We start from the raw sequence: 27,915 nt of genomic DNA on the forward strand, positions 1-27,915 counted from the left end.
GTTTGGATTATAGGATGTTGGAAATGCCTATCAGATATCAAACAGACAGTCTGAGAGCTGTGAAGAAAAATGAGGGCTGCCTATGTGTCTTCAGGAACTGTCTCTATATCAATGGTATATAAAGCCAGGAGAATGAATGAGGTCACCTTAGGAGAGAGTTTATAGAGAGAACAGAGGTAAGGGATAGAAGGATGGAGGAAGGGAGAAAAGGAAAAGAAAAAAGAAGAGGAAAAGAAAGTGGCTTTAAGTAGAACATGGTGCTCTTTACATCAGGTGAGAATCCTTATTCATATTACCCAGTCTTTTTGGTCATCCAGAACCCAGAAATAATTATTTGAGTCGATGAACTAAAATAGTCAATTAATGAAACTATGACTCTTTATAATATTGCTTTAAACTCTGTCTTTCAACATACACCATAACAATTGGATGTTTCATTAACTGAAAAAAACATTTAAATGCATCTTTTACACAGATAGAGTGTCACTTGTATTAGAGTAGTTCAAAGTATTCTGGCATCATGTATTAAGGGTCCAGTAATGCACTTGTCAGGAGTATGAAGTCATTTGGTTTTCAATGTTTCATGGCTTATAGTTCACTTGACGCTTGGATTAATTTCATTTTTATACGCCATTTTTGATCTACGTATTTTTGCAATTCATTTAAGCAAGCTGGTTTTTCATCAATAAAACTAAGTTGAAAAGTGCAAAATCACAAAATAAGTTTAAAATTTAGCTAAATAGACTAAGATTTAAAATATTATCTTTGGTAAACTTTTCAGTAAATTTATATGTTAAAAAAAAAGAATGCACCCTGAGTCCCTGCTGTTGCATGGGGAAATTCTAGAAATCATCCTCAGTAATTATCTCTCTCTTCTCCCTCCTGTCCAGTAGAAGTTGAACTCTAAAAATCTTCTTTCCACATATCTTTTGTACCTGTTCAGTCCGCTCTGTCTCTGTTGGGCCTTGTCCAGTTCAGACAGCTTACCATCATTTCCCTGGAATGAACTCTCTTCTTACTTATATGCCTGTTCCAGTCGTGCTTCCTTCAATTCATTCTTCCCACAGCTGCCATGACTCTTCTACCAGTTCTTCCACTTCCACTGTTCACCTCGTCCAAGCCCACTGTATCTCAGGCCTGTGTTACTGCCACAACATCCTCCTAACCGGTCTCTCTCTCCTGTTTCTGCATAAGACTGATCTCATCATCCCATTCCTTAAAACCTTGCAGTAGCATCTCATTTCAATTATAGTAAAATCTAAACTCCTTACCTTACGATCTGGCCTCTGCCTAGGCCTCTGACCTCATCTCCTTCAACTCTTCCCTGATTCAAAATCACTAGCCACGTAGCTTTCTTTCTAAACCACAAATCAACCAACTCCTTGCCATCTCAGAGCATTGGCTTTAAATACTCTTTGCATAGTCTTTTAAGTGGCTTCTTCCTTCTCATCAATCAGGTCTCAATCCAAATGACCTTCTTAAGAGGCCTTCAGTGAATACCCAAATTCTCTCCCCTTTGAGCTCTCCATCTTTATAACATATGCAAACTTCTTGATAGATTTCAGCTGATTCCTGAAATTATCTCGGATATTAATGTGGGCTCTGAACTCAGTCTACCAGGTTACAAACGCTAACTCTTCTACTTAATAGCTGATAACCTGGGCAAGTTATTTAGTCTCTATTTCTTTTTCTGTAAAATGAGATAATAATATTTCATAATGTAGTTGCAAAAGTTAAATGACTTAAACCTAGAGTTTCTGGAACAATGCCTGACTTGTCATTATTATTCTCTGTAGATATAGTACACTCAAAACTTAAATATATCTCTTGAAATGCAAATCTGTTTAGTTTGTCCACTTCTGTAACTACAACATCTAGAACACAACCTGGTCCTCCAAAGTAGACCCTCAAAAAATGCATGACCCACTGTTAGCTGACTGGTGACCTGGTAAAGTATAGCTCTGATTAAAGAAATTCAAATTCCAAATGTTTTTTAAACAATGTAGAAAAAATTGCTTCACCATTCTGCCTTTGGCTCTAGTTGAAAATTTCTAAATGCCAAATAATCTACCCTTGAACAGCAGATTTCAGTTACTGAGATCTGGATACGTGGGAAGTCTCAAGGCCTAGAAAGGAGAATCAACATGAAGCAGATCACAGGGACCTTGACCTCCAGCCATGAAGTTTATATTAGGGACAAACCCACCAGATCCAGATAGGAATCGGGAGTATTAGCGAGGTTACCTGGATCCTGGCTTGGACTAGGGAGAAGGCTCCTGGAATTGGCCCACGGATGTAGAGCCAAATCAAGTAGTTTGAGGTAGGAATGTGTCTGATGCCATCCAAGTGTCAGGATTGGCTCGAAAATGGGACTGAACTTGCCCTGCTTGTGAGAAGCGCTGGATCACATTAGTATGTCCATCTTGAGCTCTGCTGGAGAAGTAAGAAGCAGGGAAAGTAATCAGAGGCAGATCATAGGTAGGCTTCCTAAATGTTTTTTATATAAACTAAACAGTTCAGATTTGGACAAAATTGACAACACCTAATTTTCAGATTATTGTTAAAATCGTTATGTTAAGATCGTGCGCCATATATTGATTTTTACTGCATATTATTAGGAAATCTTGTCTAGGTTCAATATATTTTTATAGACTATGAAGCAGAAGGGGTATTAAGGCCTCTTACTTTTCGTTGCTTGTCTCAAATACATGTTCTTAAGTCAGAGTTTAATGGGAATGGGTATAAGGAAACAATGTATCATTCCATTTTATCAAATTGTATGTCTGTGCACTGTTCACAGTGTTTGTAAACTTTAACAAGTGTTATAATAAGATACTGTATTTGGCTTTGATAGGCTGTTTTTTTTTTTTTTTTTTGGCTGTAGCATCTGTTCAGAGTGTCACAGTACAGATTTAGAAAGTTATTTATATAGCCAGCAGGTCATTTTTTCACCAGCTGATTTGTTACAAACTTCTCAAGTAAAGCTTCATTTGTTAGAGGATCTTTCGACATAAAATAATATAGAGGTATGTTTCTGATCCTTCTAAAAAACTTTCATTTAAACAAAATACAAAGCTGAGTTATGTTAGGACCGTAATACCAATAGTTATATTATATAAAGCTTTGCATGTGATGAAAACTTAGTGCATTCTCAAGTGAAATTACTCTCTATGCTTTATAATAACATTTTTATAGGCTGAGAAAGTTATGCTATTAAATTTTAAATTCTTTAAATTATAAATTGATAAAAGATTTAGCACTCTCCTAGTCCTGATTTTAGTTTGCATAATTCATAGCTACTTTTATACACATTACTAATGAAAAATCTTGATTTATTAAATCAGATGTATGAATTGCTGTATCTAATTTTAGAAAACCTTTCTGTATTTTTACTGAACTGAAAAAATTGATATATTTAACAATTGTTACTTGAATATTTTTGATTAATGAGGTTCTTAGAGCTAAGGCTGTTTATGCAATTTCATTTGAAATTTATTATAAGTAGTATTCCATAGATTACTATAGTTATATAGATTACTTCTAGTGTTTTTAAACTTACTTTTTGAAGTTAAAAGTTTTTCAAAGCAAAATAAAGATTAAAATGTTGAGTTGAATAATCATATCTGTCCAATTGAAAAAATTCTCTACTCCATTCTCTAATTTTCATCAAAGAACCACTATTACCTGGCTGTTACCTTCTTCCCTACCTTTTCCTCATCTCAGATCTTTCTTCTTCCCTCTGGTATTCCTAGCCCTTAGGTCTGAATCAACATCGTGCCATCGTCTTCCTTCTCAGAAGTGAGTGGAAACGGTGTGAAGAGTGTACAGAAAGAAAGACTGTTTGCTTAGCAGAATTGAGCCTTTATCCCCCTGACTCAGCCAGAAGCCCAGGTGCGGCAGGCAGGGCAGGAGAAAGGAAAATGTTCCAAACACTTTTAGGAATTGGAAAGTAAAACTAGGAAATTGGTTTGTAGACTTTTGTCTTTGTGTTAGGGAGCAGGGAGGCTGATAGCACATTTTAAAGCTCTAGGAAAAATCAAGCTCAGATAGTATTTTTATTATCAGCCATTTGCTTTCTGATTTTGCAGTGAGTATATACATACATATATACACACATATATATAAATGTGCTTAAAGTAAGGAACTAACGTTATTTATGGCAAAACCTTCTAGATGTGTGCCAAATTTTAAACTTTTTCTCTAAAAGTGCTGAGAATAAGGTATTTGGGGAAAAATCTTAGTTCTTTCCAATCAAAGTCAATTTAGTCAAAGTCACAGTCCTAGTGAGTGAAAACTTCAGCAAAGTTAATTGAATATACACGTTTTGTAAATGACTTTCTAGCATATATTTCCACACCCTTCCTTCAATTCTTAATATACTCCATCCAAAGAATACCTCGCTCTCTGATGGAAATCCAACCATAATCACATCTCCAGTTAATCATTGCAACTATCTCAAAAGAAGTTTTATTGACTCATAAACGTCTCAGTAAAAAAAAAACTCTTATTTTTCAGGATGTCAAACTTTGGAGAATTTGACTCTGATTTTTACCAATCTAATTATCCCATTGATAATCAGGAGCAGAGTCTTAATGATTCTAATGCCTATGGAAATCTTTACGGATCTGGAAAGTAAGTACTTTACACTGAGAAAATATGCTTTCATTTTAACAAGTCATTATATTACGGCAAAGGGTTCCAGGTAGGGAGGTTTCCTTGGGGGAAGCAAAAGCTGTCCCAAGCGTATCTCATAAAGCGCCCAAGAAGAAATGTCAGGAAAGGGCAGAGAAACGAATGCAGTTCTCCGCGCATGCCCTTGATCACCTCAGGCCCATTTATAGGTGAGTGGCTTGTCTCCTCTTTTCAAAATATCACTTAACAGGGAGCCTGAATACAGGCACTGGACCAACAGAAGGCATTTTCCTTTTACCTGATATTTTCCAGGACACTGCTTGAGAAACAGATTTTATTTAATTTAAGAAACCTTTATTGAGTGACTGCTTGTGTGTCAGGAATTAAGAAGGGTGCTACAAACCCAAAGAAGAAATCCGTAATATTTTCCCTCACAGAACTTAGGAATTTATGTTAGACAGGTAGGCAATTAAATATGCGTTTATAATACAGGGTGAAAATTCCCAAATGGAATCAAGATAAACATATTTCAGAATGTGCATCTTTTGAGTTCACAATTCAAGTTGAGTTCACAATAAATCTAAATTGGTTAACAGTTTAATATTTACTCTTGACTAGTGCCCCAAACAGGGCACTTAGAATGAGAAGCACGTAGCTCAAGTCTGGCTCTAGCTTTTCTTCTTTGTGACTTTGGAAGAGACTTAACTTCCTTGACTGTCTGAAACTGAGTAATAAGGACGTTAATGATCCCCACTTCATGGAATTGTCATGAGGAACAATTGTGACAATGTGTAGGGAAGTGTATATTAAAGTGAAACCACTATATAAATGTTATTTATTCACATAATTATAGTTTGCAAAAGCAATTGCCACTTTGTTGCCTAAAGTAACTTAAACTTATTGTATTCGGTTATATAGTTGCTTTTTTGGATGTTCTCTTGTGAGTCTAGAACTCTGAAAAATGTTAGACCATTTCATAATCACTAAGATCTATGGAGCTCTAACTATGTTTTAGGAACTGTTCTGAGCTTTATATAAATTAACTCACTGGATGCTCAAACAACCCAGAGATAAGTGCTACTATTATCCCCATTGTACATATGAGAAAGCAGAGACAGAGAAGTTAAGGAACTTTTCCAAGGTTACACAGCTTGTAGGAAATGAGTTTATGATTTTAGCCTAACCTTGTTTGATTAGGTCCATAACAAGGCTGGGCATATAATTTATTGTAAAATCAAGATGTTTTTGAGAGTAAAATGAGTGCTAGGAGTAATAAACTTGATACAATAGGAATAAACTGGACCATTTTAGGCAAACTGAGATGTGTGGTCACTGTGCCATTCTAAAATGTTTAGCCCAAACAACCACATAACAAATGTTTCCAACTTATTGTTTATTTACCTATTTATTTATTTATGTATTGTGAGGAAGATTGGCCCTGAGCTAACATCTGTGCCAGTTTTCCTCTATTTTATTTGGGACGCTGCCACAGCGTGGCTTGACAAGCGGTGCTAGGTCCACACCTGGGATCCGAACCTGTGAACCCCGGGCCACTGAAAGGGAGCGTGTGAACTTAGCCACTATGCCACCAGGCTGCCCCCATCAAATTTGTTAATTCTTGAAGTTTATTTTTCTAAATATAGATTAGTACCTCAAACATTCCAGATGCAAAGGGGAAAAGACAGAATCAATACAACAGGTAGTGGGAGTCTTCTGTTCAAACTACGCCCAGGATGATTTGACATTGTTTTCATGGGTGGCTCATTCCTACAGACACAGGCAGATAGGTGCTGCTTTCATAGGCTGCTTCCTGGCTACTCCTGCTGAACCTCTGCTCTAAGACAATAGGAAAAGGTACTGGCATGTAATGTTTTTAAAACTGTAAAAGTTAAATATCTGGAATTTTATCTCATTCATGCCACTGTCCTATGTTGTCCAGCATCAGTCAGGCTGACATAAGAATTTCTTAAAGTGAAAAACGATCTATACCTCTATCTATCTATCTTAAGGTTATCACTAGGTAAATTAAAATGTTTTTAAAAATATTTACAAGAAAAATGGGGGAAAAGGATAAGACTGTATAGAATTGGCTCAATCATTGCCGAATCCAACAACAGAAAAATAGCTTGATTTTATCTCATTTATGATTTATACTTTGGAAAGTCAAGGAAAAAACAGAGGTGGTTGAGGCAGAGGGAGTAGTTTGAGCATTAAAGTATTACAGGATGGTAACTCAAAATGTATAATCCAGGACCAGCCCCGGTGGCCTAGTGGTTAAGTTCAGCACACTCCACTTTGGCAGCCCAGGTTCCGCTCCTAGGTGTAGACCTACACCATTCTGATGGTGGCCATGCTGTGCTGGCAGGCCCCACAGACTAAAAAATAGGCGAAGATTGGCATGGACGTTAGCTCACAGCCAATCTTCCTCAGCAAAAAATAATAATAATAATAATTATATATATATATATGTAATCCACAATGAGAGCTATCTAAAAGGTTTTTAGCTCTCTTCTCCTGTTATATTGAAAGGAACCTGTTGCCTTGAACTTCTGTTTCTTTTCTCCCTAATCTTCTCCAGAAAGGATAAGCACCTGGGTGGCATCTGCAATCTAGATTTTCAGACTAAGCTAGACTAGAAAGTCCAATAAGAGAAAGACAAAGCTTTCTCCTTAAGCAGGGACTCGTGAACCACAGCCTTCTCCGCCATCCCACCTGCCCAATTTTCTTTCTCCATTTGATTCCACATATCAATGTTGCCTAGACGTAAAGAAGCCAAAGAGATGGAAATTAATATAACCAAAGGAGGAAAACTCATGATTATATTGTATCAGGTTGATGGCCTAGCCTGCTTCAGATGCTTAGCATTTAAATCCAAGTCCTAATTTGGATGCAGTAACATTTAAATTACAACCCACACTGCAAGTCTCAGGCATTAGAAAAGGGCATATTAGCTGTGGTGGTTTTATGAGGTACATAAAACATGGAGTCAGGTCAGTGATTTACTAGTGTACATCAAGTGAACTCCAGAGATTTGATCTTTTATTCATACAGTGAACAGGTCAATGAAAATATACATCAAATCAGAATAAGATGCTAATTATCCTGGCAAAACACAGGAATCCAAAGAATAGTTATAATCAATTAGTTTCTGTCTTTGTCTCTCTTCCCCCTCCTCCACCCCAATATATAGGAGCTTGTTTTCAAAAACTTGTTCGGCTCAATGGCATAGTGATCTGAAAGCCGGTTGACTGTGCTTAGAACGTCAATAAAGATATTTATATTTTTAAAACAAGCTTTCTTATTTTAGAATGAACTAAGAGTTTTCTCATTTTAAAAATCTTGACTACCCAGTCATTCAGATAGACGTTATTTCCACTCATGTGTAGCCAGTTATCTAGGCTATATTTTCCCACTATATTTTTTCTGATTTTTGAAATAGGGAATCTATTCAAATTATTTAGAGAAAGTAATAGACACTTCTTCAGAAAGAGGACAACTGGAAAACTCCCTTGACGGTGGGGAGTACATTGTAGTAGAACTTAGACCAATACTGAATCATCATCCTTTTGGAATCCCCAGACTTGATATTCCCCTAGTGTTTTAAACATAGCTAATGGCACTTTCAATGGCACACAGTCACTGGGCACTCAGTGGCCAGCCAGGATCTGGGAATGGTACATAAGCCAACTCCCCCAGCTACTGTTCCCTAAACCACGTACTGTCGAACTGATGCTGTGCAATTTGTTCTTACCAAGGACACTGAGGATGCCTGGCTTTACTGGCTCAACTGGAGACCTACATAGATAAAATCTTTCTGGGAGTCCAGACTAAACTTTTTAACCAACAGAGTATTTGTGTTGTACATCTGTCGTATTGTCTTATCCTGCTTCAGGTGGCCGTGTTGTGAATCCTGAAACCCTTTGTAGTCTCAGGTTCCTGGATGGCTGCAATGTCACCTGATGGTGTGAAATACAAATGTGCTTGAATATGGGTCCAAATGTGGAGATAGAGTTACAATGAATTGTACTTCTTCGAGGGTACATTTCTTAATATCTGAAATAGAGTCTGCCTCTCCCTATGACGCTGGGAGTGAGCTCACCACCTGCATTCCCCCAGGGTCAGACTGACAAAGGAAAGCAGCATAGTTGGCCATCATGATGGAAATCCAAACCGATAGTTTTGGAAAAACAAAGCCTCTAATAAACTATGTAGCTAGTGATTATGTGATAGGGCACAGAAAACTGACTTTGTGCTACACACGTATCTGCAATCACAAAAATTATGACTAAGTCTTCTAACAATGATCTTCTATATGTGCATTAGAAGGTGAATGTTAAGTCCTGTTGGCTCACAAGCAGGTCAAAATTTTTCCCCAGCTGGAGACTATGCCTTATCTTAACATCTTTACTTACAATATCATGTGTGAAGGCAAGCCTCTGGAGGCTCATTGGAACTTTATAATCCCAGGTGTGGGTGATGAAAAGGGGAGTAATGGTGAATTGGTGAACACACAGAGGGTTTTATAAGGTTGAGGTGTGTGGCCATCGCGTTATGGCTCAGGGACAGAAACCCTGGCATGGATGTGGTGGAGCTTCTCTTGGTAGGAAAACACAAGACTGGTGGGATATGATCGAAGTCAGTTTGGGGGTTCCAGGAAAACCAAAACAGGAAAAGCTAAAGATGATCAGCACAGAAGGGATACAAACTTTGGCCTCCTATTACTATTGTTTTCTCTGAGGAAGTGACTGAGAGGCAATTATTACAAATACAGAAGATGCTGTTCTAGGGTGTGTGGAAGGTGTCTGGAATGCTTTAGTGCAAGTCTCAGGAAGAAAAGAGTATACAAATATTTAGCTAATGCTTATTGATAACTTTCTGTGTGCCCAAGACTATTCTAAGTGCTGTAATTATTTTAGCTGATTTAATTCACAACAACCTTATGAGTTCTATTATTATCCTCATTTTACAGATGAGGAAACTGAGGCGCAGAATGGGATATAAGTTGCCTCAGACTATGACACTTGGATTTGAACCCAGGCAGTCTGACTCCAGGGGCTGTGCTTGTAACCACTCTACTTGGTTCAGGATAAAGACTACCGTTGGACAATCATTAAAAGCAGAAATGTAACACCACGAGGTCAGGAAGCAAAAGAAGGGAAATATGACCAAGAATGTTGCCACTTGTTCTAAAGAGCCTTTTGCTTTCACCTCACAGTTGTTTGAAGTGATTTTTACAGGAAGAGGAGTTGCCTGCTAACAAAGCTAATGTTTAAATCCTACCAGCCAGAGTCCTGTGTTTCTTTGGGTCTAATTCAGTTGACATTTGTTTCATCTGGAATAACGTGCTGAGATAGAAATCTTCAAAGTTTCAGTATTTGCCTTCTCATAGAGCTAATAAGATGCAGTGTAATCAAGGAGGAGAGGAATATTTTGTTGGTATACTCTGCAAAACTCCCATTGCTGTGTGGGGCATAGATATGATATAACTTACCTTCATAAGTATGGAGAATACTAATCTGACTTATGCAATTGCCTTAATAGATTAGTAATTCATGGCTATAGGCTTAACAAAGCAAGTAGTAAAGTGTCCAGTCCCATTCCCCCTGAATTGTTTTAATGAAAAGATACTGTAGGCTTGAAAGATGTCACTAAAAATACGAGAACTCCATTGGCATAGCCGTTCAGATTTGGCGTCATCTAGTAAAAAAGGATAACACCAGAAGACATGAGATTAAGTGTAGATTTAAGATACATAGTTAAAATTATAGTTATTTATACCAATTTTCAGAAAAGGCCTAAAACATGAGAATTGGGTTATTTACAGAGTTTGCTGGGTGGGACTGTGGAGTACTCGTGATCATTTTGGTATTGCTTAGGCTTTGTTCATTAAGATGCACTGTTAAATGTTACAGTCAACATATACAAAGTCAAAGTTATAAGATAAAAAGAGAGAGTTTTAATTTAGACAGTGATAGAAGGTGACCGTGGTAATTTTTATACATAAATGATTTTGAGGTTTCCTTTATAGGACAAATTTTGAAATTTTCCTTTCTTAAATAAGTAGTGGGGGAATTTTAATATTAAGCCTTGATTATAACAAGAAGAAGAAAGGCCAAGCTCCTGATGAAATTTTGATGAAAGAAGGAGCAGAGAGGGATGGAGGAAAGAGAAAGTGGTAGGATTTTGTTGGTAATGGCAATTTTTTTTTTCAGTAAAATTTGTTTTTCTCTTTGGGGGGTTGGGTCAAAATAACTATCCATGTTAAATTCCCTCATTCGCAGAGATTGCTTTGCAGGGAGTAATTGTAAGAATTACGTTTCCTCAAGCCTGGTTAGTAGCTCCAGGGCATAGAGTGGGGAGGCTAGGACAGTATGTCAATGAAATAGTCATGTTTAGACACTGGCCTGTTGAGTCATCTCTATTGACCCATTCTATTCTTCTAGAAATGCTTACATTAAAAAAGATACATATCTAGGGAGACTTTTATCAACCAATAAGCCATTCAGATTCTTTTTATTTTTTTAAAGATCGGCACCTGAGCTAACATCTGTCGCCAACTTTTTTTTTCTTCTTCTTCTCCCCAAAGCCCCCCAGTACGTTCTTGTAGATTCTAGTTGTGAGTGCCTCTGGTTGTGCTATGTGGGATGCCGCCTCAGCATGGCTTGATGAGCGGTGCCGTGTCCACGCTCAGGATCTGAATGGGCGAAACCCTGGGCCCCAGAAGCAGAGCACACAAACTTAACCGCTTGGCCATGGGGCCGGCCCCTCAGATTCTTATTTATAAGCCATTCTTATTCTTACTTATTTATAATTCATTTCTACCCATACTTTTGGTAGTGAGCCTACTTTGCTGAGGAAAAAAACAAAGATTAGGAAGATGCCATGTGGCTAAATGAACAATATGCCGTGGGGGATTCAAGAAGTGTTACACCAGGTCCCTGCCCTGAAGGAGCTTATGGCTGAGTTAGCGAATGATTAAATGTACATATCTCTTTCCATCTCGGCAGCTTTATTTTCCAGAAGAGGTTATTTTCTCTGTCAGGGTTATTCATACAAGGGAGGTTGAATATGTTATTCTTAGATTTCATATTAAGATTAGTGTCGGAAAGAAAGTATGAAGAGCCATTTTGTAAATATTTTAATACGGAGATCTTATGGAGCTACAAAGTTCAGCATCCTGGACTGTATTTTTAGCTTAGCCTAAGGGGCTTGGATGAAAGAAACTTATACATGTTAATAAGAACAACTCTTTATGTTTCGTCCCCTTCCTTCTGGTAAAAACAATGTGAAATGACCAAATAACATTACCTACTCTTCCTTTTTCCCTCCTTCCTTTCTCTAGCTATAGCAAGAAATTGTTTACTAAGATTGTTGTTTTCCAACTTTCTCATACAAATGGTGAAGTAAAAAACAAATAGGCGTGTGATCAAGGAAGAATTGAAACATGTTTTGACAAAACTAAATTACATATTTCAAAAGAGGGACACTAAAGCCAGCCATAGAATACTTTCAGTTAGGTACTCAAGGATAATTTGACTGGCAGTAATTGTCTGGGAATGGCTAGAGCTAGAAAGTCTATTTCTTTATGGACACTGGTTTATTTATGCATCTAGTTTTTCCTATGAATTGACTATCATATTAAAATTGTGATTTTCACTTGCTGCTTCTACAGATTTGTAGGGAATGCCCTGTTTGGTGATTGCCCCTGAAAATCAATGAAAAAGAGAGCAGCTCGGACAACTGCGGTCCAGAGGCAGCACCTAAAATAGTGTGTGATAACGGACAAGTCACTCGGTCTCCATTTTTCTGTAGAATGGGTTTAAAACTACAGTTTTTACCTTACAGAGTTTGAATTACATGAGGGAAAGTACCCAGCACATGGTGCATAATCATTACGTTCTAATTGGTATGGATCCTTTTCCTAAGAGCCTTCTCATGACCAGCTACTTCATTTTATTTTTTATTAAGGTAAACTTTAAGCAGGTTATTTCTTTCATGGGTAAATACTCATAAAAAGATAATTGATAAAAGGAAAATTGTAGTTTCCTTCCTTGATTTGTCAGGATATCTCTTTCTTAGGTGTATAAACAGCAGTATTTTCCTTTTTCTAGACTACAAGCCAGGGAGCAGCCTCAGCCTGACTTTGTCCCACTGGAGATGCTCACGTCATCAGGTTACGAGGGACAATTTTTTCAGCCAGCGTTCAACCCGGATTCTTATTCACAATCTCCTTACATTGACAGCTTTGATGAAGAGCCTCCTTTGCTAGAAGATAAGTTAAGGCGGTGATATTAATGTGTGTACAGCTCGAAGAATAATGGCAATAATCAGCGTTTAATGTGTGCTGTCAGCATGCTGTGTCTAGTGTTTTATGTGTGATTGTTCCACATGTAAACAAGAGTCTGCCAAACCAAGATACTTAAACCATTGGAAGTTTATCTCATGTGTGTGGGTAAAATTGGAAGAAGAGATGTGTTATTGCTGTGCTATTCCTGCAGTTATTAAATGTTTCTTTACTGTTTCAAGAATGTGGATTCTCTGGCCATGTCTAGACAAAAGTGAAGACATCTTTTGGCAGAGTGGTTGTATCAAAGTAACCACCCTTCCCACTCCCAATATTGAAGCTACTCCATAACAGCATATTTTATGTTCTGCTGTGTTTGGCTGGGAGCAAAGGGGGTAGTTTCTCCATATTGTTTTTTTGTTGTTGTGGAGACCAGTCAGTTTTTGTTCTTCGTTGGCTCATGTGAGCCTCCTCATCTCAGCCAGGTATGGCTAAGGGGGGAGGAATATGATTCCAGTAAATAGCGCTGCTGGTGGCAAGGAAACCTGGGAACACTTGCAGTTGGAGGTCCCCCAGGGATTTCAGGAACGTTCCATCCATTGATGTTTTATTTTAATCCAGCCACTCCACATCTACTGCTTTTTCTCTTAAAGAATGTCAACATGGTGCTAGAAGCATAGGAGCTAGTAAAATAAAACTCAAGTAGATTTAAATTTGAAAGCCAAGGAGAAGTAGTCACAGGTTAGCTACTCTAACTCCTTTATGTGTCGTCAAGTGAAAAGGAATAGATTAAAATTCCCAATATTTTACGTCAAAGATCATTGTTTCCTCATATGAACACAGCCACTCGCCTGGCATTAAAACATTCTTCTTTCTTTGCTTTCAAAATTAAAAAAGGTAAAAGATTTGAATCATTTAGGAAAGCACAGAAATTTGTATGATAGATTTGTTGGCTCCTTAGAAGCCAGTTAAGTTTTGGGGGCAGTTATGTTTAATTAATTCATTCTATTTTGTCTGCAATTAATAGACAACACTTGAAATCTATTCTCATCAAACATTTTCCTTGACTCCACCAACATCTCTACTTTAAAAAACTGTCAGTTGTCTAATTATAAAAATAATCTATCTTCAATGTAGAAATTTGGAAAATAGAGTAACATATGAATAAAAATATGAAAATCACCTAAAATTTTATCTATGAGATATGACTACCATTAACGATTTGATGTATTTTCTTCCAGCCTTTATTCTCTTTTTCTATGAATATGTATATATATGTACTTAAAAATGAAATATTATATTTTTGAATATGTATATGTTTATGAATACTTAAAAATGAAAGTTTGATCATGCTATGGATATAAAGTTTTGTATTTTTTAAAGTTACTTTATATCATAAGCATTTCTACACATGCATTCTTTAAAGTCTTAAATATTATTTGAAAAGATGATATATAATGGCTTCATAATATTTTATCATATAAAAGTATCATAATTTCAACTCACCTTAAAGGTTGTTTCTTATAAGAAGTAATGCTTTGGTGAACATCATAGTAAACAACCTTGACCTGTACAGCATCTGTCCTTAGGATGGATCTATAACAGTGGGATTACTGGGTCAAAAGGTACCTACACTGCCAAACTGATCTAGAAAAAGCATGATCCACTACACCTTCATAGTAGAGTTCGAGATGTCTTTGATAATTTGATAGGCAAAAAGTAATACTTTGTATTTCTTGGTTACTAGAAAAGGTAGACATTTTTTCGTATGTTTATTGACTGCTTTTACTTATTCCTGTTTTTCATGTTCTTTGTCAGATTTCCCATTGGAATCTTAAGATTTTTCCTTTTCTTGTTTATTTGTAGAGATATTTATATGGTAAAGATATCACTGCCTAAAATATGTATTTTAAAACATTTTTTTCCCTAGATTATGTTTGCCACCTAATGTTTATGGGACATTAGGGTGGATAGAAATTTTAATACTTATGTTTTCCACTCCACAATATTTTTCCTGGTAACTTTTCTTTCCAGTTGCTCTTCTGTTTAGAATATATTTCTCCAGCTCTGGATACTGCTTATATCCTCTTGTAGATTCTTAAATTTTTAAATTATCTTTTTGTTTTGCACTTACATTTTTGATTCATTGAAAATTGCTTTAGGTTAGTATGTGAAGTAGGATTTAAATTTATTTTTTCTTTAATGATTAACCAATTTTTCTTGCAACATTTACTGAAAATATCTTTATCTTTTCTACTTGTCTGAAATCCCAGTGTCTCCTTAAATTTGAATAGGAAATATCCTAGATTTCCCTTTCCACTTGATACAGGTCAGAGACAATTCCTAGATTTTTTTTTTTTTCTTTCTGATTATCCCCACCAAATATATAGTATATTAGAAGAGAGAGCGCCTAATATAATTTTGCATTTTGAATCTATGAGATTTCTAGACTCTGATCCAATATGTTCTTTAGGCTGGGTATCTTTGTGAAAGCGTCAAGCCTTGTCTGCCTAAAACATGTGCAAATGCTGGAGGGAGGATTTCTGGGATAAGGTGATAAATTACATTTGCTGGTTTTTATTGAATGTATGCCAAAGCAGCCTATAAAATTACAAAGCTGTTAATAACTAACATCCCTTGAACAAAACCATGTTATTTAAAAATGTGCTTGTTTATTCCTTAAATACTTTGTTGTCTAAAAGACTTGTTTGGTTTTATGTAAGAAGATAACTTTTGCTATTTGATAATGTACAATCAATAGTTAACAAATGCATCTTGATGACTAATAGTCAATTCAAGTCTGTCAGACCAGAAAAATTACTGTGATATTTAGTATTTATATTTGTAGCATAGCTTGAAGTTTATATTTGAAAGGCCAATGCCACAATTTGCATAGAAAACAAAGATATTAATTCACTTTTATAGCATATATATTGTATACTCTACTACCACTAGATGACAGCAAAACGATAAATTTTGCCTCAAATTTCACAGCAGATTCAACTTCTTTTATCTTGTATAATATGGTGTTAGATTAGGGTATCTACAATTAGAAAATACCTATAATCTCATTTCCATACCTTGTAATAAATTAGAAAACAAAATAGTATGCGGATGTATTTTGCTAGAAAATGTATAAAATCTTTTTTCTTATGAAAATCTTTAGTAGGTCTTATGTTCATTCACTGTTTCGTGACTCATTGTTGAAGCATGTGCAGATGTTGATTATGCCAAATAAATGGTTGAAATCAGTAAAATGTCTCATAAAGCATTTTTCATCTGAGGTTATTTAGGGATAATTATTATGCTTTTTAAGGAAAAACGTATTTTGAATTAAAGGCCACTTTATTGTGGTAAATACTGAAAATATATTGTTAGCATAAATGTCTACATTGAAAATAAAATTTGAAAACAACATAAGCCTCAGGTGAAATTAATTTTAACTACAGCATTTCTCAATTTTTAAAATCTCTTCCTATTTTAGAAATTGCGTTCAAGTTTCTCAGCACATTTTAAGCTTGATGAAGTGCTCATATTCTCCGAAGCGCATATTCATTAAGAAGCGTATAAATACACTGTGAAAACAGAAGGGATGTAACATGGAAGTTGAAATGCAAAAGATTTGCTCACTATTAATTTAACCAGTCAATTTTTTTCTTTTCAAGCTTGGAATAGTAATTGTCACCCTGAATGTGAAATGCGTGAAAGAATGCGATTTCAGTTCTAATTCAGACCAATGTCTGTCTGACCTTTTGAAAATGTCTAGGTCCTTGTTAAAGCAAGGCCCCTCTATGTTATTGTGACTGTTAAAGGTCCGTCTGGTATAACGTGCATAGAATGTCAGCTTTGCAAGATGTTTAGGTGGTATGTGCCACTATAAAAGGAGTTGAATTCTACTCTGTATCTGACCAAAGAGGGTCACTAAATTCTGAGAGGTTGAGTGCCCTGTACAGATGATTTAGGGAGACAATCCTTCGCATGGGAGAATTGGGCTCAATTAAAAAATACAAGTGATTATGAGATTAGCTGCACATTGTCTCCACCACAGTTGTAAGATTAAAAGCATGGTTTTTGTTGTTGTTGTTATGTACCCTTTTACCAACCTCTTCCTATTTTCCCCACCCCCAGTCTCTGGAAACAACTTTTGTACTCTGTTTCTTTGAGTTCGACGTTTTTTTTTTTTTAATTTTAGATATAAGAGGAGAAGAATCTAGCAGAGGGATCTGTGAGGAGGCAATCAAAATTCTTTGGAAAACAAGGCAGTGCAGAAAAAAAATCAGAAATTTCTAAATGAGTTTGAACTCATGGACACTGAGCCCCACCGATTTTGGATACTTTATTCCACCACAACTCATAAAGGGAAAGAGAAACCTGTCCGAAGAACTTAACCTTAAATACACAGACTCAACACGTGGAGCATTGCCCTTTTTAAATTATGAGTGTACATCATGATTACTTTTACTCGCTGAAAGAACCATCCCCTTTTCTTTTCTGTGGTTTCAGGCAGTTAGCATAGGCAGAGTGGAAGTAAAATCCCAGACCTGGGCTAAATATCTTTGCTTAGATAATACTGCCAACTGAAAAATTGTGCCATATTTGATATGACAAGATTTCAAAAGTGTTAGCAATGGAAAATGCGAGAAAAGGAAATACCTAAATGGGCAATACAATGGGACTTTTGGTCTGTTAGCTATCATTTTATTTTATTGTTTTTACCGTAGAATGCCCATTACCCAATATTCAACTAGATTTCAAGCTTGAATTATTTCTGTAAATTATTTCTTTTGTCTCATTCTTTGGAAATAAAAACTCTTTTTCTGTTTGTTTTTTTAAGTTTACTGTATATTACATAGACCCTTAGATTATGAAGGTATAACAATCAGATTAAAAGTGCTAAATAAATTAATCAGATATAACTTTAATTAAAGAATATTACTCATGTTTATTTTTCTATATTTATATTATCTCTTTTTTTTTTCTTTTTGCAGAACTTGGAATTAATTTTGATCACATATGGCAAAAAACCTTGACGGTGTTAAACCCTCTGAAGCCAGCAGATGGCAGCATTATGAATGAAATGGACCTCACCGGGCCCATCCTGTTTTGTGTGGCTCTGGGAGCCACCCTGCTTCTGGTAAGAGACCGCAGCAAACACAAGATTTTAATGTCCTTTCCAACATCATTTTTGAAGAGGTCTCTGTAAATAGAGAAGGAAGTATGTCACTTTATACAGTGAAAATTGTTTAATTCATAACTAAATTTTTTTTTTTGGTGGGGGAGACATATTTAATCTAACGATAGTGACAGAGAAATTTCCATCATGTGTTACAGCAGACAAAAAATACAAATTTAAATAGAATGTCAAAAATCAAATCACTAAGTCAAATTTTCAATGAAACAGGAGATCATTTATGTCGTTCTTGTTATTAAGAAAAAAACTGTCAATCTGAAAAAGACAAAGGAACACATGGATTTAAGAAAAATTAGGCCTAAATTTTATTTCTTGCTTTCTGTGAGATTTCTATTGTGACATGAGACAAATCCCTTCTCTTTGCTCATCATTTTCTTTGCTGGGGTGTATCTCTAGAGTATTTCAAATATTCTGTGAGGTGTGAGATGGGTCTCCCTGTTTCTGGTTAGGCTCCTATGGATAAATTAATTTGCAATGATAAATAATGATTTGTTTATTCAGCCTATAAATTTCCCTTACTATTTTAGTTTTCTGCTTTTTATAAAGGCAATTTTTGCCCTGACTTCGCCATTTGTCTTGTGGATGGACCTATTTCATTCTTTAAATCTGAGAGTAATTATATTGAGTCATCAAAAAAAGTAAAGAAAAGCATATTTCCACCTAAGTTAAGTTTAGAAGGCATTCTAGCTCAGAGTTTAGAAACATGTTTCATTAAAAAAAGTGGAAGAAAAAGAAAAAATGAGAAAAGGTCTATGATTTTATATCAAGGAGGTAATGACAATACATTAAAAACAGAGTTTGAGGGGCTGGCCTGGTGGCGTAGCAGTTAAGTGTGCACGTTCCACTTTGGTGGCCTGGGGCTCACCGGTTTGGATCCAAGGTGCAGATGTGGCACCGCTTGTCAAGCCATGCTGTGGTAGGCGTCCCATGTATAAAGTAGAGGAAGATGGGCATGGATGTTAGTTCAGGGCCAGTCTTCCTCAGCAAAAAGAGGAGGATTGGCAGCAGATGTTAGCTCAGGGCTAATCTTCCTCAAAAAAAAAACCAAAAAAAACCCAGAGGGTGAAAAAGATCGTCAAGCCAGTCTGAAATATATAGTTTCATTAAGGTGTGAAGAGATAAACTTGGCAGGAGAAATAATACAGGAAATTAAAGATTTGGGAAAAAGCTCTTAAAATAACTATTCAGTCCACTTCCTTCCTTTACAGCTATCCGTGTCCCATAATCGTTTATTCCCCAATGTAGCTACCATTTTCAAAAGTAGCTATAAAATGTATTTGCAACTAAATAAACTTTTCACTTTTTATTTATTAGTTGCTTAATACCAATCAAAATACTGATACCAATCTAGTGTCTGCATAGTAATGTGGTCAATGAGCACATCACATTTGTCCAACACAGTAGTATTTAGTGGCAGAATCTTATTTCTTCCTTTGAACTACAGCAAATGCAAATACTCTGTAAATTAAACATGATATCAACTAGAGTTTTAATTTAGTCTCTAACCTCCTTTCTGTCTTTGTCATGGTAATTTGATAATCTTAGATTAAGCTGCTAAATAAGACTAGGTCTATTAATCAAAAAGTCAGAAACAATCAATTTAATATATTAACTCATCATTCTTTTTCAAGTAATTTGTAATATAATGGCTGTTTGCTTTTTGTAGAAAATATTACTATTGCCATACCTTAAAGGAAAGCATTAATCCCATTAAGATATTTTGGGGGTGTATAATGTTGGTTGGAGTTATTTAAATATCCTCTCTTTTAAGTACAAAGCGATATAGGCAATGAAGTCAACTGGAAGTGAGAAATTTGGATCTGCTCCTGGCCTCGCCTGCAGCTGTGAGCCTGAACCTTCTGCTTTCTACTTCTAGGCCTCCATTGCCTCATTTTGAAGAAAGAAAGGGTTTAGTTAGGAGATCCTTAAGGTTATTTTCAGTTCTGAAATTTTGGGGAATATGTGAAAATGTATATTTTCTGAAAGTTTTAAGCAAAAATTATCACTTCCATTTTATCATGAGCTGTGGTTACTTCAGAATTGATTCTGATAAATATAGAGCAATAAAGATAGGAAAAAAGCATAACTGGATATCAATAAAGTCAGATTCACTCAGAATCATTTGAAGCTAAGTTAACCCTCCAGTGAATATCTATAATTAAAATATAAAGGATGATTTCATGGGCTGGTATATGCATTGTACTAGAGAAAACAAAACTAAATCCAGGAGCGATATCAAAATCTGCTATATCCAGAGATATAAGATTCATAGTCACGTACTTATTTTTATGGTTCATGTCACATGGGGCACAACACCTTTTAGTGGTCTTTCTTCCTGTTGAAAGTGGCAAACCAAAAAGAACAGCTTGAAACATTTAACACAAAGTTAGTTTTTAAATTCTTTCTCTCAAAATTATTTTCACCTCCAAACAATGAAGACAAGTGGTTTAAAGCAACAGCTCTATTTAATTTTTCTGGTAGGGCTTAGAGAGTGATCTGAAAAGGAACATGCATGGTCAATATGAAGATATAATCAGAAGAATAATACCTACTTCGAATCAAGATGTAGTGCTGAGGGGGATACAGACAGGGTCCTGAAAAACTCTAAGTTTAAAAAGAAATGGAACTGCATCACTAATTATCAGGGAAATGCAAATCAAAATACAATGAGATGTCACCTTGCACATGCCAGAATGGTTATTATCAAAAGACAAAAATAACAAGTATTGGTGAGGATGTGGAAAAAAGGGGACCCTTATGCACTGTTGGTGGGAATGTAAATTGGTGCAGCCCCTATGGAAAATAATATGGAGGCTCCTCCAAACTTAAAAATAGAACTACCATACGATCTAGCAATTCCACTTCTGGGTATTTATTCAAAAACAATGAAAACACTAATTTGAGGAGATATATGCACTCCTATGTTCATTGCAGGATTATTTACAATAGCCTAAATACAGAAGCAACCTAAGTGTCTACTGATAGATGCATGAATAAAGAAGACCTGGTATATATATACAATGGAACATCACTCAGCTATGAAAAAGAATGAACTCTTGCCATTTGTGACACCATGGAGGGACCTACAGGGTATTATGCTAAGTTAAATAAGGCAGACAAAGAAAGACAAATACCATATGATTTCACTTATATGTGGAATCTAAAAAACAAACAAACAAAACAAAAGAGAAACAGACTGGTAGGTAAAGGAAAAAAATGGGGGTGGTTAACAGATGGGGGAGGAGTTGGGGGGCAGATGAAACAGGTGAAGGGGATTAAGAGGTAAAAACTTCCAGTTATAAAATTAATAAGTCATGAGGATGTAATGTACAGCATAGGGAATCTAGTTGATAATATTGTAATAACTTTGTATGGTGACATGATAACTATATTTATTATGGTGATCATTTTGCAATGTATATAAACATCAAGTCACTATAATATACACGTGAAACTAATAGGATATTGTATGTCAATTATACTTCAATTTAAAAAAAAAGAAACATTTATTTTTCCATTTCATTTACAAGCCTTTGTTAGAATGTGAAACAAATTTAAAAAGTGGCACTGGCCCCTCCCAAATGAAATTACTTCTTAAATTGAATAAACTGACAAGAGAAAGAAATGAAGAGAGAGGTCAGTAACTAATATGGGAAGGGACAATTTTACTACCGTGTTAGTTTCATCCATCCTCTATTTAACCCACCTAATTCACAAAACTGCTTGGGCTCAGGAAGGTCCAGATATGTGTCCTTTGGGTGTAGGAAGTTGCCTCTCACCATTTCAACTATCCCTACCTCAGAATTATCCCATCCAATTGAAATATTAAGTAGAATGTTTCTCTAATACATGAAAGTGATTTGAAATTGTCATTATTTTTAAGTGGAGCAAACTCACCCAATAGAACCGTGCATAACTGATGTGTTTCTTTTAGCATATCCATTAGCATTATTAGCATTATTTCACAAAATAGCCATAAGAATACAAAAGATACTCACTGAGAACTTATTATGGCTGATGCAGGATAGAATTCTGCCAGCATAGCCCGGGGACATTTTGTGAAAGGACTTAGTGGTGACCAACCTCCCAAACTTCAGAAGAAGAAGAATTCAAAATAGTTGGACAATTTTGAACATCAAAATGGTCATAACATTCTTCGTTACCCTTAATTAATAGCAAAATAAATATTTCTTTATTCTATAAGACATAAGGACCTCATGGATAACAGCCATAGAAAAGAAAAAACGACAGCTCAAAAGTTCTCTCTGAATCAATTTACCAGGTCCTTTATTGTTTTTGTATAATTCCCATGAAAAATCAGAGTCAGCCTATTCAAATTTTATCTAGAATTTCTAATCAGCTTAATGTAAATATAAAAACCAAATGCATTCTTTCCTGGAGCTTTGGCATCCTCGGGTAGCAAACATTAAAAAATCCAGTTGCATCAATAGTAGATTGTGACTTTCTCTGGATGAGTTTAATGGGGTTACCTGAGCTCCTAGTCCCGAGTGCTTTGTGGGCGATGGCTGTTTTCTGAGTCATGGTCTATCCTGAGCACTACTGACTTCCTTTAATAGTACCTCTTTCATGATTCATTACTAGGTGGTTTATATAAATCAGCTTTTAATCAGGTGTATTTTGTTAAACTGGTAATAGGCCTTAAGAAATAACAAAAAAATTCTGTCACCAAATAAGTTTGGGATATACTGGTTTAGATAAGGTTAAATAAGTCCCATTATTTTAGGACTTCTGAGAACTCCTACAGATGTTAAGGATCTAAATTTTAGAGCCAGGCTGCCTGGGTTCAAAGCCGAGCTCCACCACTTAGCATGATTTCCCCTTGGGAAAGTTACTTAAACTTTCTGCACCTCAGTTTCCTCATCTGTTAAACTGGTGCAATAATAGTACCTCTCTCATAAGGTTTTTGTGTGGATTAAATAAGTTAATATATGTAAAATGCTCAGAATAGGACCTAACATAGTAAATCCTATAGATGTTTGCTAATATTACTAATATGCCTTGTAAATCTCCTAGACTAAATTGGAGTTTTTTTCATTCATTTATTGATTCATTTAATTATTCAATGAACATGGGGAGAAAATATATTCTTACTTACGCCTTGTACTCCTAATATGCAATCTATGATTAAAAAAATTTAAACCTAGAAATAGTTCATCTTTTCTGTAGCATGCTTGTGATATATCAAGTATAGTTGGGCATGTGTTTTTTTTTCAGGACCTGAATTCATTTGATAGCCAGTATTTTTTCCAGAACTCCCAGTCTCCTGATGCTTGTACTACAGAGATGTGGAACAGCATTGAGCTTATTGATTCAAATATGTTCTCTGCTTTATTGACGTTCTGATTTCCTCTAACATTTGTTGTGTGTTCAAACTGTTTTCTTCCCATTGTTTCAGGCAGGAAAAGTTCAGTTTGGTTACGTGTATGGCATGAGCGCCATTGGCTGCCTAGGGATTCATGCCTTACTAAACCTGATGAGCTCTTCAGGGGTGTCCTGTGGCTGCGTGGCCAGTGTACTGGGTTACTGCCTGCTCCCCATGGTCATCCTGTCCAGTTGCTCTGTCTTCTTTTCACTGCAGTAAGTGTCTCTGTGCAGTAATTGACCCCAATGCACAATCATCGCCAAAGCTTGCAACACCAGTGCAAAGGTTAACCTCTTTCTGATCATTTCGGTAGTGGAATTGAGCAAACTATGGCTATTAAAAGCTACACACAGATTCTGGAAAGTAGGTCAATTTTGGCTCAGGTGCTGTTCCTGTTTTGATGATTTAAAAAATAAACCAAGTTATCTTTAAAACTGGCACTTTCTAAGTTGTCACATTCTCTAATATAAACTATTGTCATGGGTAACCTAACAACTACAGAAAATTCACTTGTTTGATTTTGGAAAAGTAGGTGCCTGGTGAACACTGACAAATTGCTTCAGCTCCCAGGCATTCTGCCTTCTAGGCAGGAAGCAACTGTTCTTTCTCAGCTGGGCTCCTTGTAGCACAGAATTCCCAGAAACCCTGATGAGGATATTAATGCTAGAGAATTTTGTAGCATATATGCTCAGTCAATAATTTTTTTTTTACTCCCTAGGCAGTTAGTATTTACAATTCAAAACTATTAATAAGGATCCAGTAGATGTGTTTCTGTAGGGCACTTTCCCAGGCATATGCATACCATGACCACTTTGGTTAAGAAGAGCAGGTGATTACATAGTCCTTTGTCACCTGCTACACTCTATACCCAATTAGAAATAAACATTTGCCACTAGTGCTCATTCTTCTACTTCCAAAGGAGATATGAGTTGCATTTTTTTCTTGGATGATCCACATTTTAAGTTATTAACCCTACATTGGTAGAATTTTATATAATGGATTTACAAATGTCAAAGACAGACGTTTTGGAAAAGCCTCTCATATTTTTATTTAGAAATAATCTCATATAATTTTTCTTCATAACAGTATTGAGAATGACTTACTTGGAAATGCTTTTTCATTTTAATATGGTCTCTTTTTTTTCTTTTTTTCTTTTTTTTTGCTGAGGAAGATTCACCCTGAGCTAACATCTGTTGCCAATCTTCCTCTATTTTGCAAGTAGGCTGCCACCAAAGCATAGCTGACAAATGGTGTAGATCTGCACCCTGGATCCAAACCTGTGAACTTGGGCCGCTGAAGTGGAGCATGCTGAACTTAACCATTAAGCCACAGTGCCGGCCCCATAGGGTCTCATTTTTAAAGTAACATTCTTGAGAAAAATTTAGAGCAAACCCTTTCTTTATCATGAGTACTCAACATTTAAAAATGAGGACTATAACAGAAAATGGATACCTTGAATGTATAAATACAATGTGAGTTATAGGTATATTTATTAAGAACCCATGGAAAAGTTCCACTTTTTGTACATTATGTTCTTTAGCAAGCCATTCTGTTTCCTGCATTGTTTGGTACCAACACTGACAAGTTAATACAGAGTTCAGTTCTACAACTTCTATTTTGTCAGATGCTTTCCCCAAAGAATGCTATAATGATCCACTACTCAAAAATTCCAAGTTTTAAACATTTCCAGCCAAACTGAGATTTGGGACATCTTAAATGACTCCAGATTATTAAGGGAAGAAAATAAAAACTAGAACTTTTGGATTTTGAGAATCCTCACAAGTCTGGACTTTTTCTTTATTCTGAAATTATAAAGGATGATTTAGAAATCCTTTAAATATATTAAAGGAGAATAAACTCCCTGACCCCTAAGACCATTACACTGAAGTTGTCCTTTTGGGCATATTAGTAATTCATTCAAATTAATCATATATAATTTTACATTTTTGTTCACAAAAACCTGTAAATTAAATCACTCTAGAAATTATTCCTAATAGATATTAATTAAACCAATGAATATAATATTTACTTGAGTACTTTTTAAGTATTTTTGATTTACCTGTTATCTAAGGCATTATAAGCTATGTTGTACAGTTTTCCACTTGTTTTCCTCTGGTTAAATTATTAGAAGTAGGTCTTCCTGTCATTCTCACAAATAGTAAACACAGTTCTCAACTTCAGATTCAACCATGACCAAGTTTGATGGTGAAAAGAACAATGTGCAAGGAGTTAGGAGATTTTGACCTAATGCCCATTTTACTATGCTGTTTTTGTGAAGTCACTTCGTTGCTTTAGAGGTGGGGACTAGATATATCCCGAGATCTCCCCTATGTCTGATGTCCTATTTTCCTAAATAATGCATCCAGTTTTGCATATAGGGAAAGAAATTCACTCTTTACCACCCACTCTTCCTTTTCGATTCCCAAGGTGGCAGACTTAACTACCTTATTTGCCCATTTCTTCTTAAAGAATCAATTGCCTCTATGGTTACTTTTTGAAGATACCAATTTGAACAAATACATTTCAGTACTCTAAAAAATCCACACAGGGGCTGGCCCCGTGGCCGAGTGGTTAAGTTCGCGCGCTCCGCTGCAGGCGGCCCAGTGTTTCGTTAGTTCGAGTCCTGGGCGTGGACATGGCACTGCTCATCAGACCACGCTGAGGCAGCGTCCCACATGCCACAACTAGAAGGACCCACAACGAAGAATACACAACTATGTACCGGGGGGCTTTGGGGAGAAAAAGGAAAAAAATTAAAAAAAAATCTTAAAAAAAAAAAAAAATCCACACATACCCATATAAAAGGAATCTCCAGCGATGGAGTGGCAGGCCACACATGTATGTGCCTTCTTGTTCCATGTCTTCCCTACTCGAACTGTCAGCCTTTACTATCTCAGACAAAAACCTGGGAAGTGGACCTGGGAACAGTGGGGATGAGGCACCCTACTGGAATGCAAGTCCAGATATCTTTCTGCTCATTCTGTGGGTAAATTTAGGAGGAAAGCAGTGGGGGGTGGGGGGCGGGGGAGGGGGGGAGGGATTCTGTAGCTATAAAAAAATCTCTAGACATAGTTTATATAAAAGAATTTCAGAAGTTGGGATTTGAATGTTGACATGAGAGTGACTGCAGGTGAATTCTTCTGTTTCTATTAATTGGAATTTTATCAACATATGAAATGTTTAGCTTCTGATTGTGAATTTTCTAACTGGCTGAGGACTTTGGGTTCATGTGGTTCCTCACTCTCATTTTACAAATGGAGAAAGTAGTTATAGATATTGTACTAAGGACATTTCAGAGGCAGCTCTGATTCAAAAATCTCTTTTTCTCCTGATGTCAAATAATTGTCTCTCTTGTCTTTGCCATAGGGACCCCTTTGGGATTGTGTCTGCACTGGTCATCATTGGCTGGTGCAGTCTCTCAGCTTCCAAAATCTTCATTTCAGCTTTGGACATGGAAGGACAACAGTTTCTCATTGCCTACCCCTGTGCCTTATTTTATGGACTTTTTGCCCTCCTAACAGTTTTCTGAAGAGTGTTTGAGATAGCATTACAAGATTCCATTTGTTTGCTGTTCACATTATCCTGGAAATGTATTAGCATTCAAATTTGGTAATACGATTTCTGTTTTATTGCCGTTGAGAGAATAACAAGCAGAGAGACAAAATAGCACTTAAGGATGGTGCTCTAATAGCCTGTTGGCTTGAATGATGTTGCTTTTTTGGTTTGGTGCATTAAAACATTTTAAAATACTTTAAAACAAAAATGGATATAGTTGTGTACTGATGGCCCCTGGTTTTTCTCAATAGATGTATTTCTGAGAAATTCTAAGTAAATAAAATCATATGCCGACTGTATAAAGGAAATCTACAGTGAGCCTTTTGGGAAACCTCCATGACGGCTCAAGCTGTGTGCACGTGGTTTAAGTCACGCTGTCCAGCACCGCTGGAGAATTGCAGGGGAGGGTTATATCGTGTTTTATTTTCCTGAGATTCAAAGATCTGCCTGTCTTTCAATTCATCTACTTTAATAACTCTTCTTTTATTTCCTTAAAAGAATGCTTCCTTCTCACTGGGTTAGATGCCACTCCTTTGCATATACTTCAGGAACCTTACCATTTGCTCCCTAAATAGATGAATGTGACTAGAGGAAATCTCACTTGTCTCACTTTAATTATATGACTATATCTTAAATGGCTCCTCAGTGCTGCCTTTTTAATCCTACTACATGACAAAATTTGCTTTCATACTTTCTGAGATGATTGTTACACCATTTCTTCACTGCTCAAATCTCCAATAGTCTGTCCTCATTTCTCACTATTAATGACTTTTCTTCTTATTTTATTGAAAAATAGAAACATCCAGAAAAAAGTGCTTCATCTTCCCACCACCAGATCTACCAACCTACATGCATCTTTGTATATATATG

The 27,915-nt window shown here is 36.1% G+C and overlaps 1 protein-coding gene across 2 annotated transcripts; it reads left to right on the plus strand.

The window, feature by feature from the left end:
• The first annotated feature begins 2,884 nt into the window (after positions 1–2,884).
• Positions 2,885–27,253, plus strand: YIPF7 (Yip1 domain family member 7). 2 transcript variants are annotated; one of them, XR_011538206.1, is made up of 6 exons: positions 2,885–3,026; positions 4,516–4,632; positions 12,744–12,928; positions 17,905–18,050; positions 23,524–23,705; positions 26,857–27,253. XR_011538206.1 is itself a non-coding variant. In XM_070612921.1 (6 exons), exons 2-6 carry the CDS (start codon positions 4,517–4,519, stop codon positions 27,017–27,019), a joined length of 768 nt encoding a protein of 255 aa, XP_070469022.1. In that variant the 5' UTR covers positions 2,885–3,026; position 4,516; the 3' UTR covers positions 27,020–27,253. The 2 variants fall into 2 exon arrangements, 1 of the variants encoding a protein (XP_070469022.1); XM_070612921.1 differs by having other exon boundaries at positions 12,744–12,902; positions 17,903–18,050.
• Positions 27,254–27,915: the final 662 nt, after the last annotated feature.

Source organism: Equus przewalskii, chromosome 3 (genome assembly GCF_037783145.1).
Source record: "Equus przewalskii isolate Varuska chromosome 3, EquPr2, whole genome shotgun sequence".
Taxonomy (NCBI): domain Eukaryota; kingdom Metazoa; phylum Chordata; class Mammalia; order Perissodactyla; family Equidae; genus Equus; species Equus przewalskii.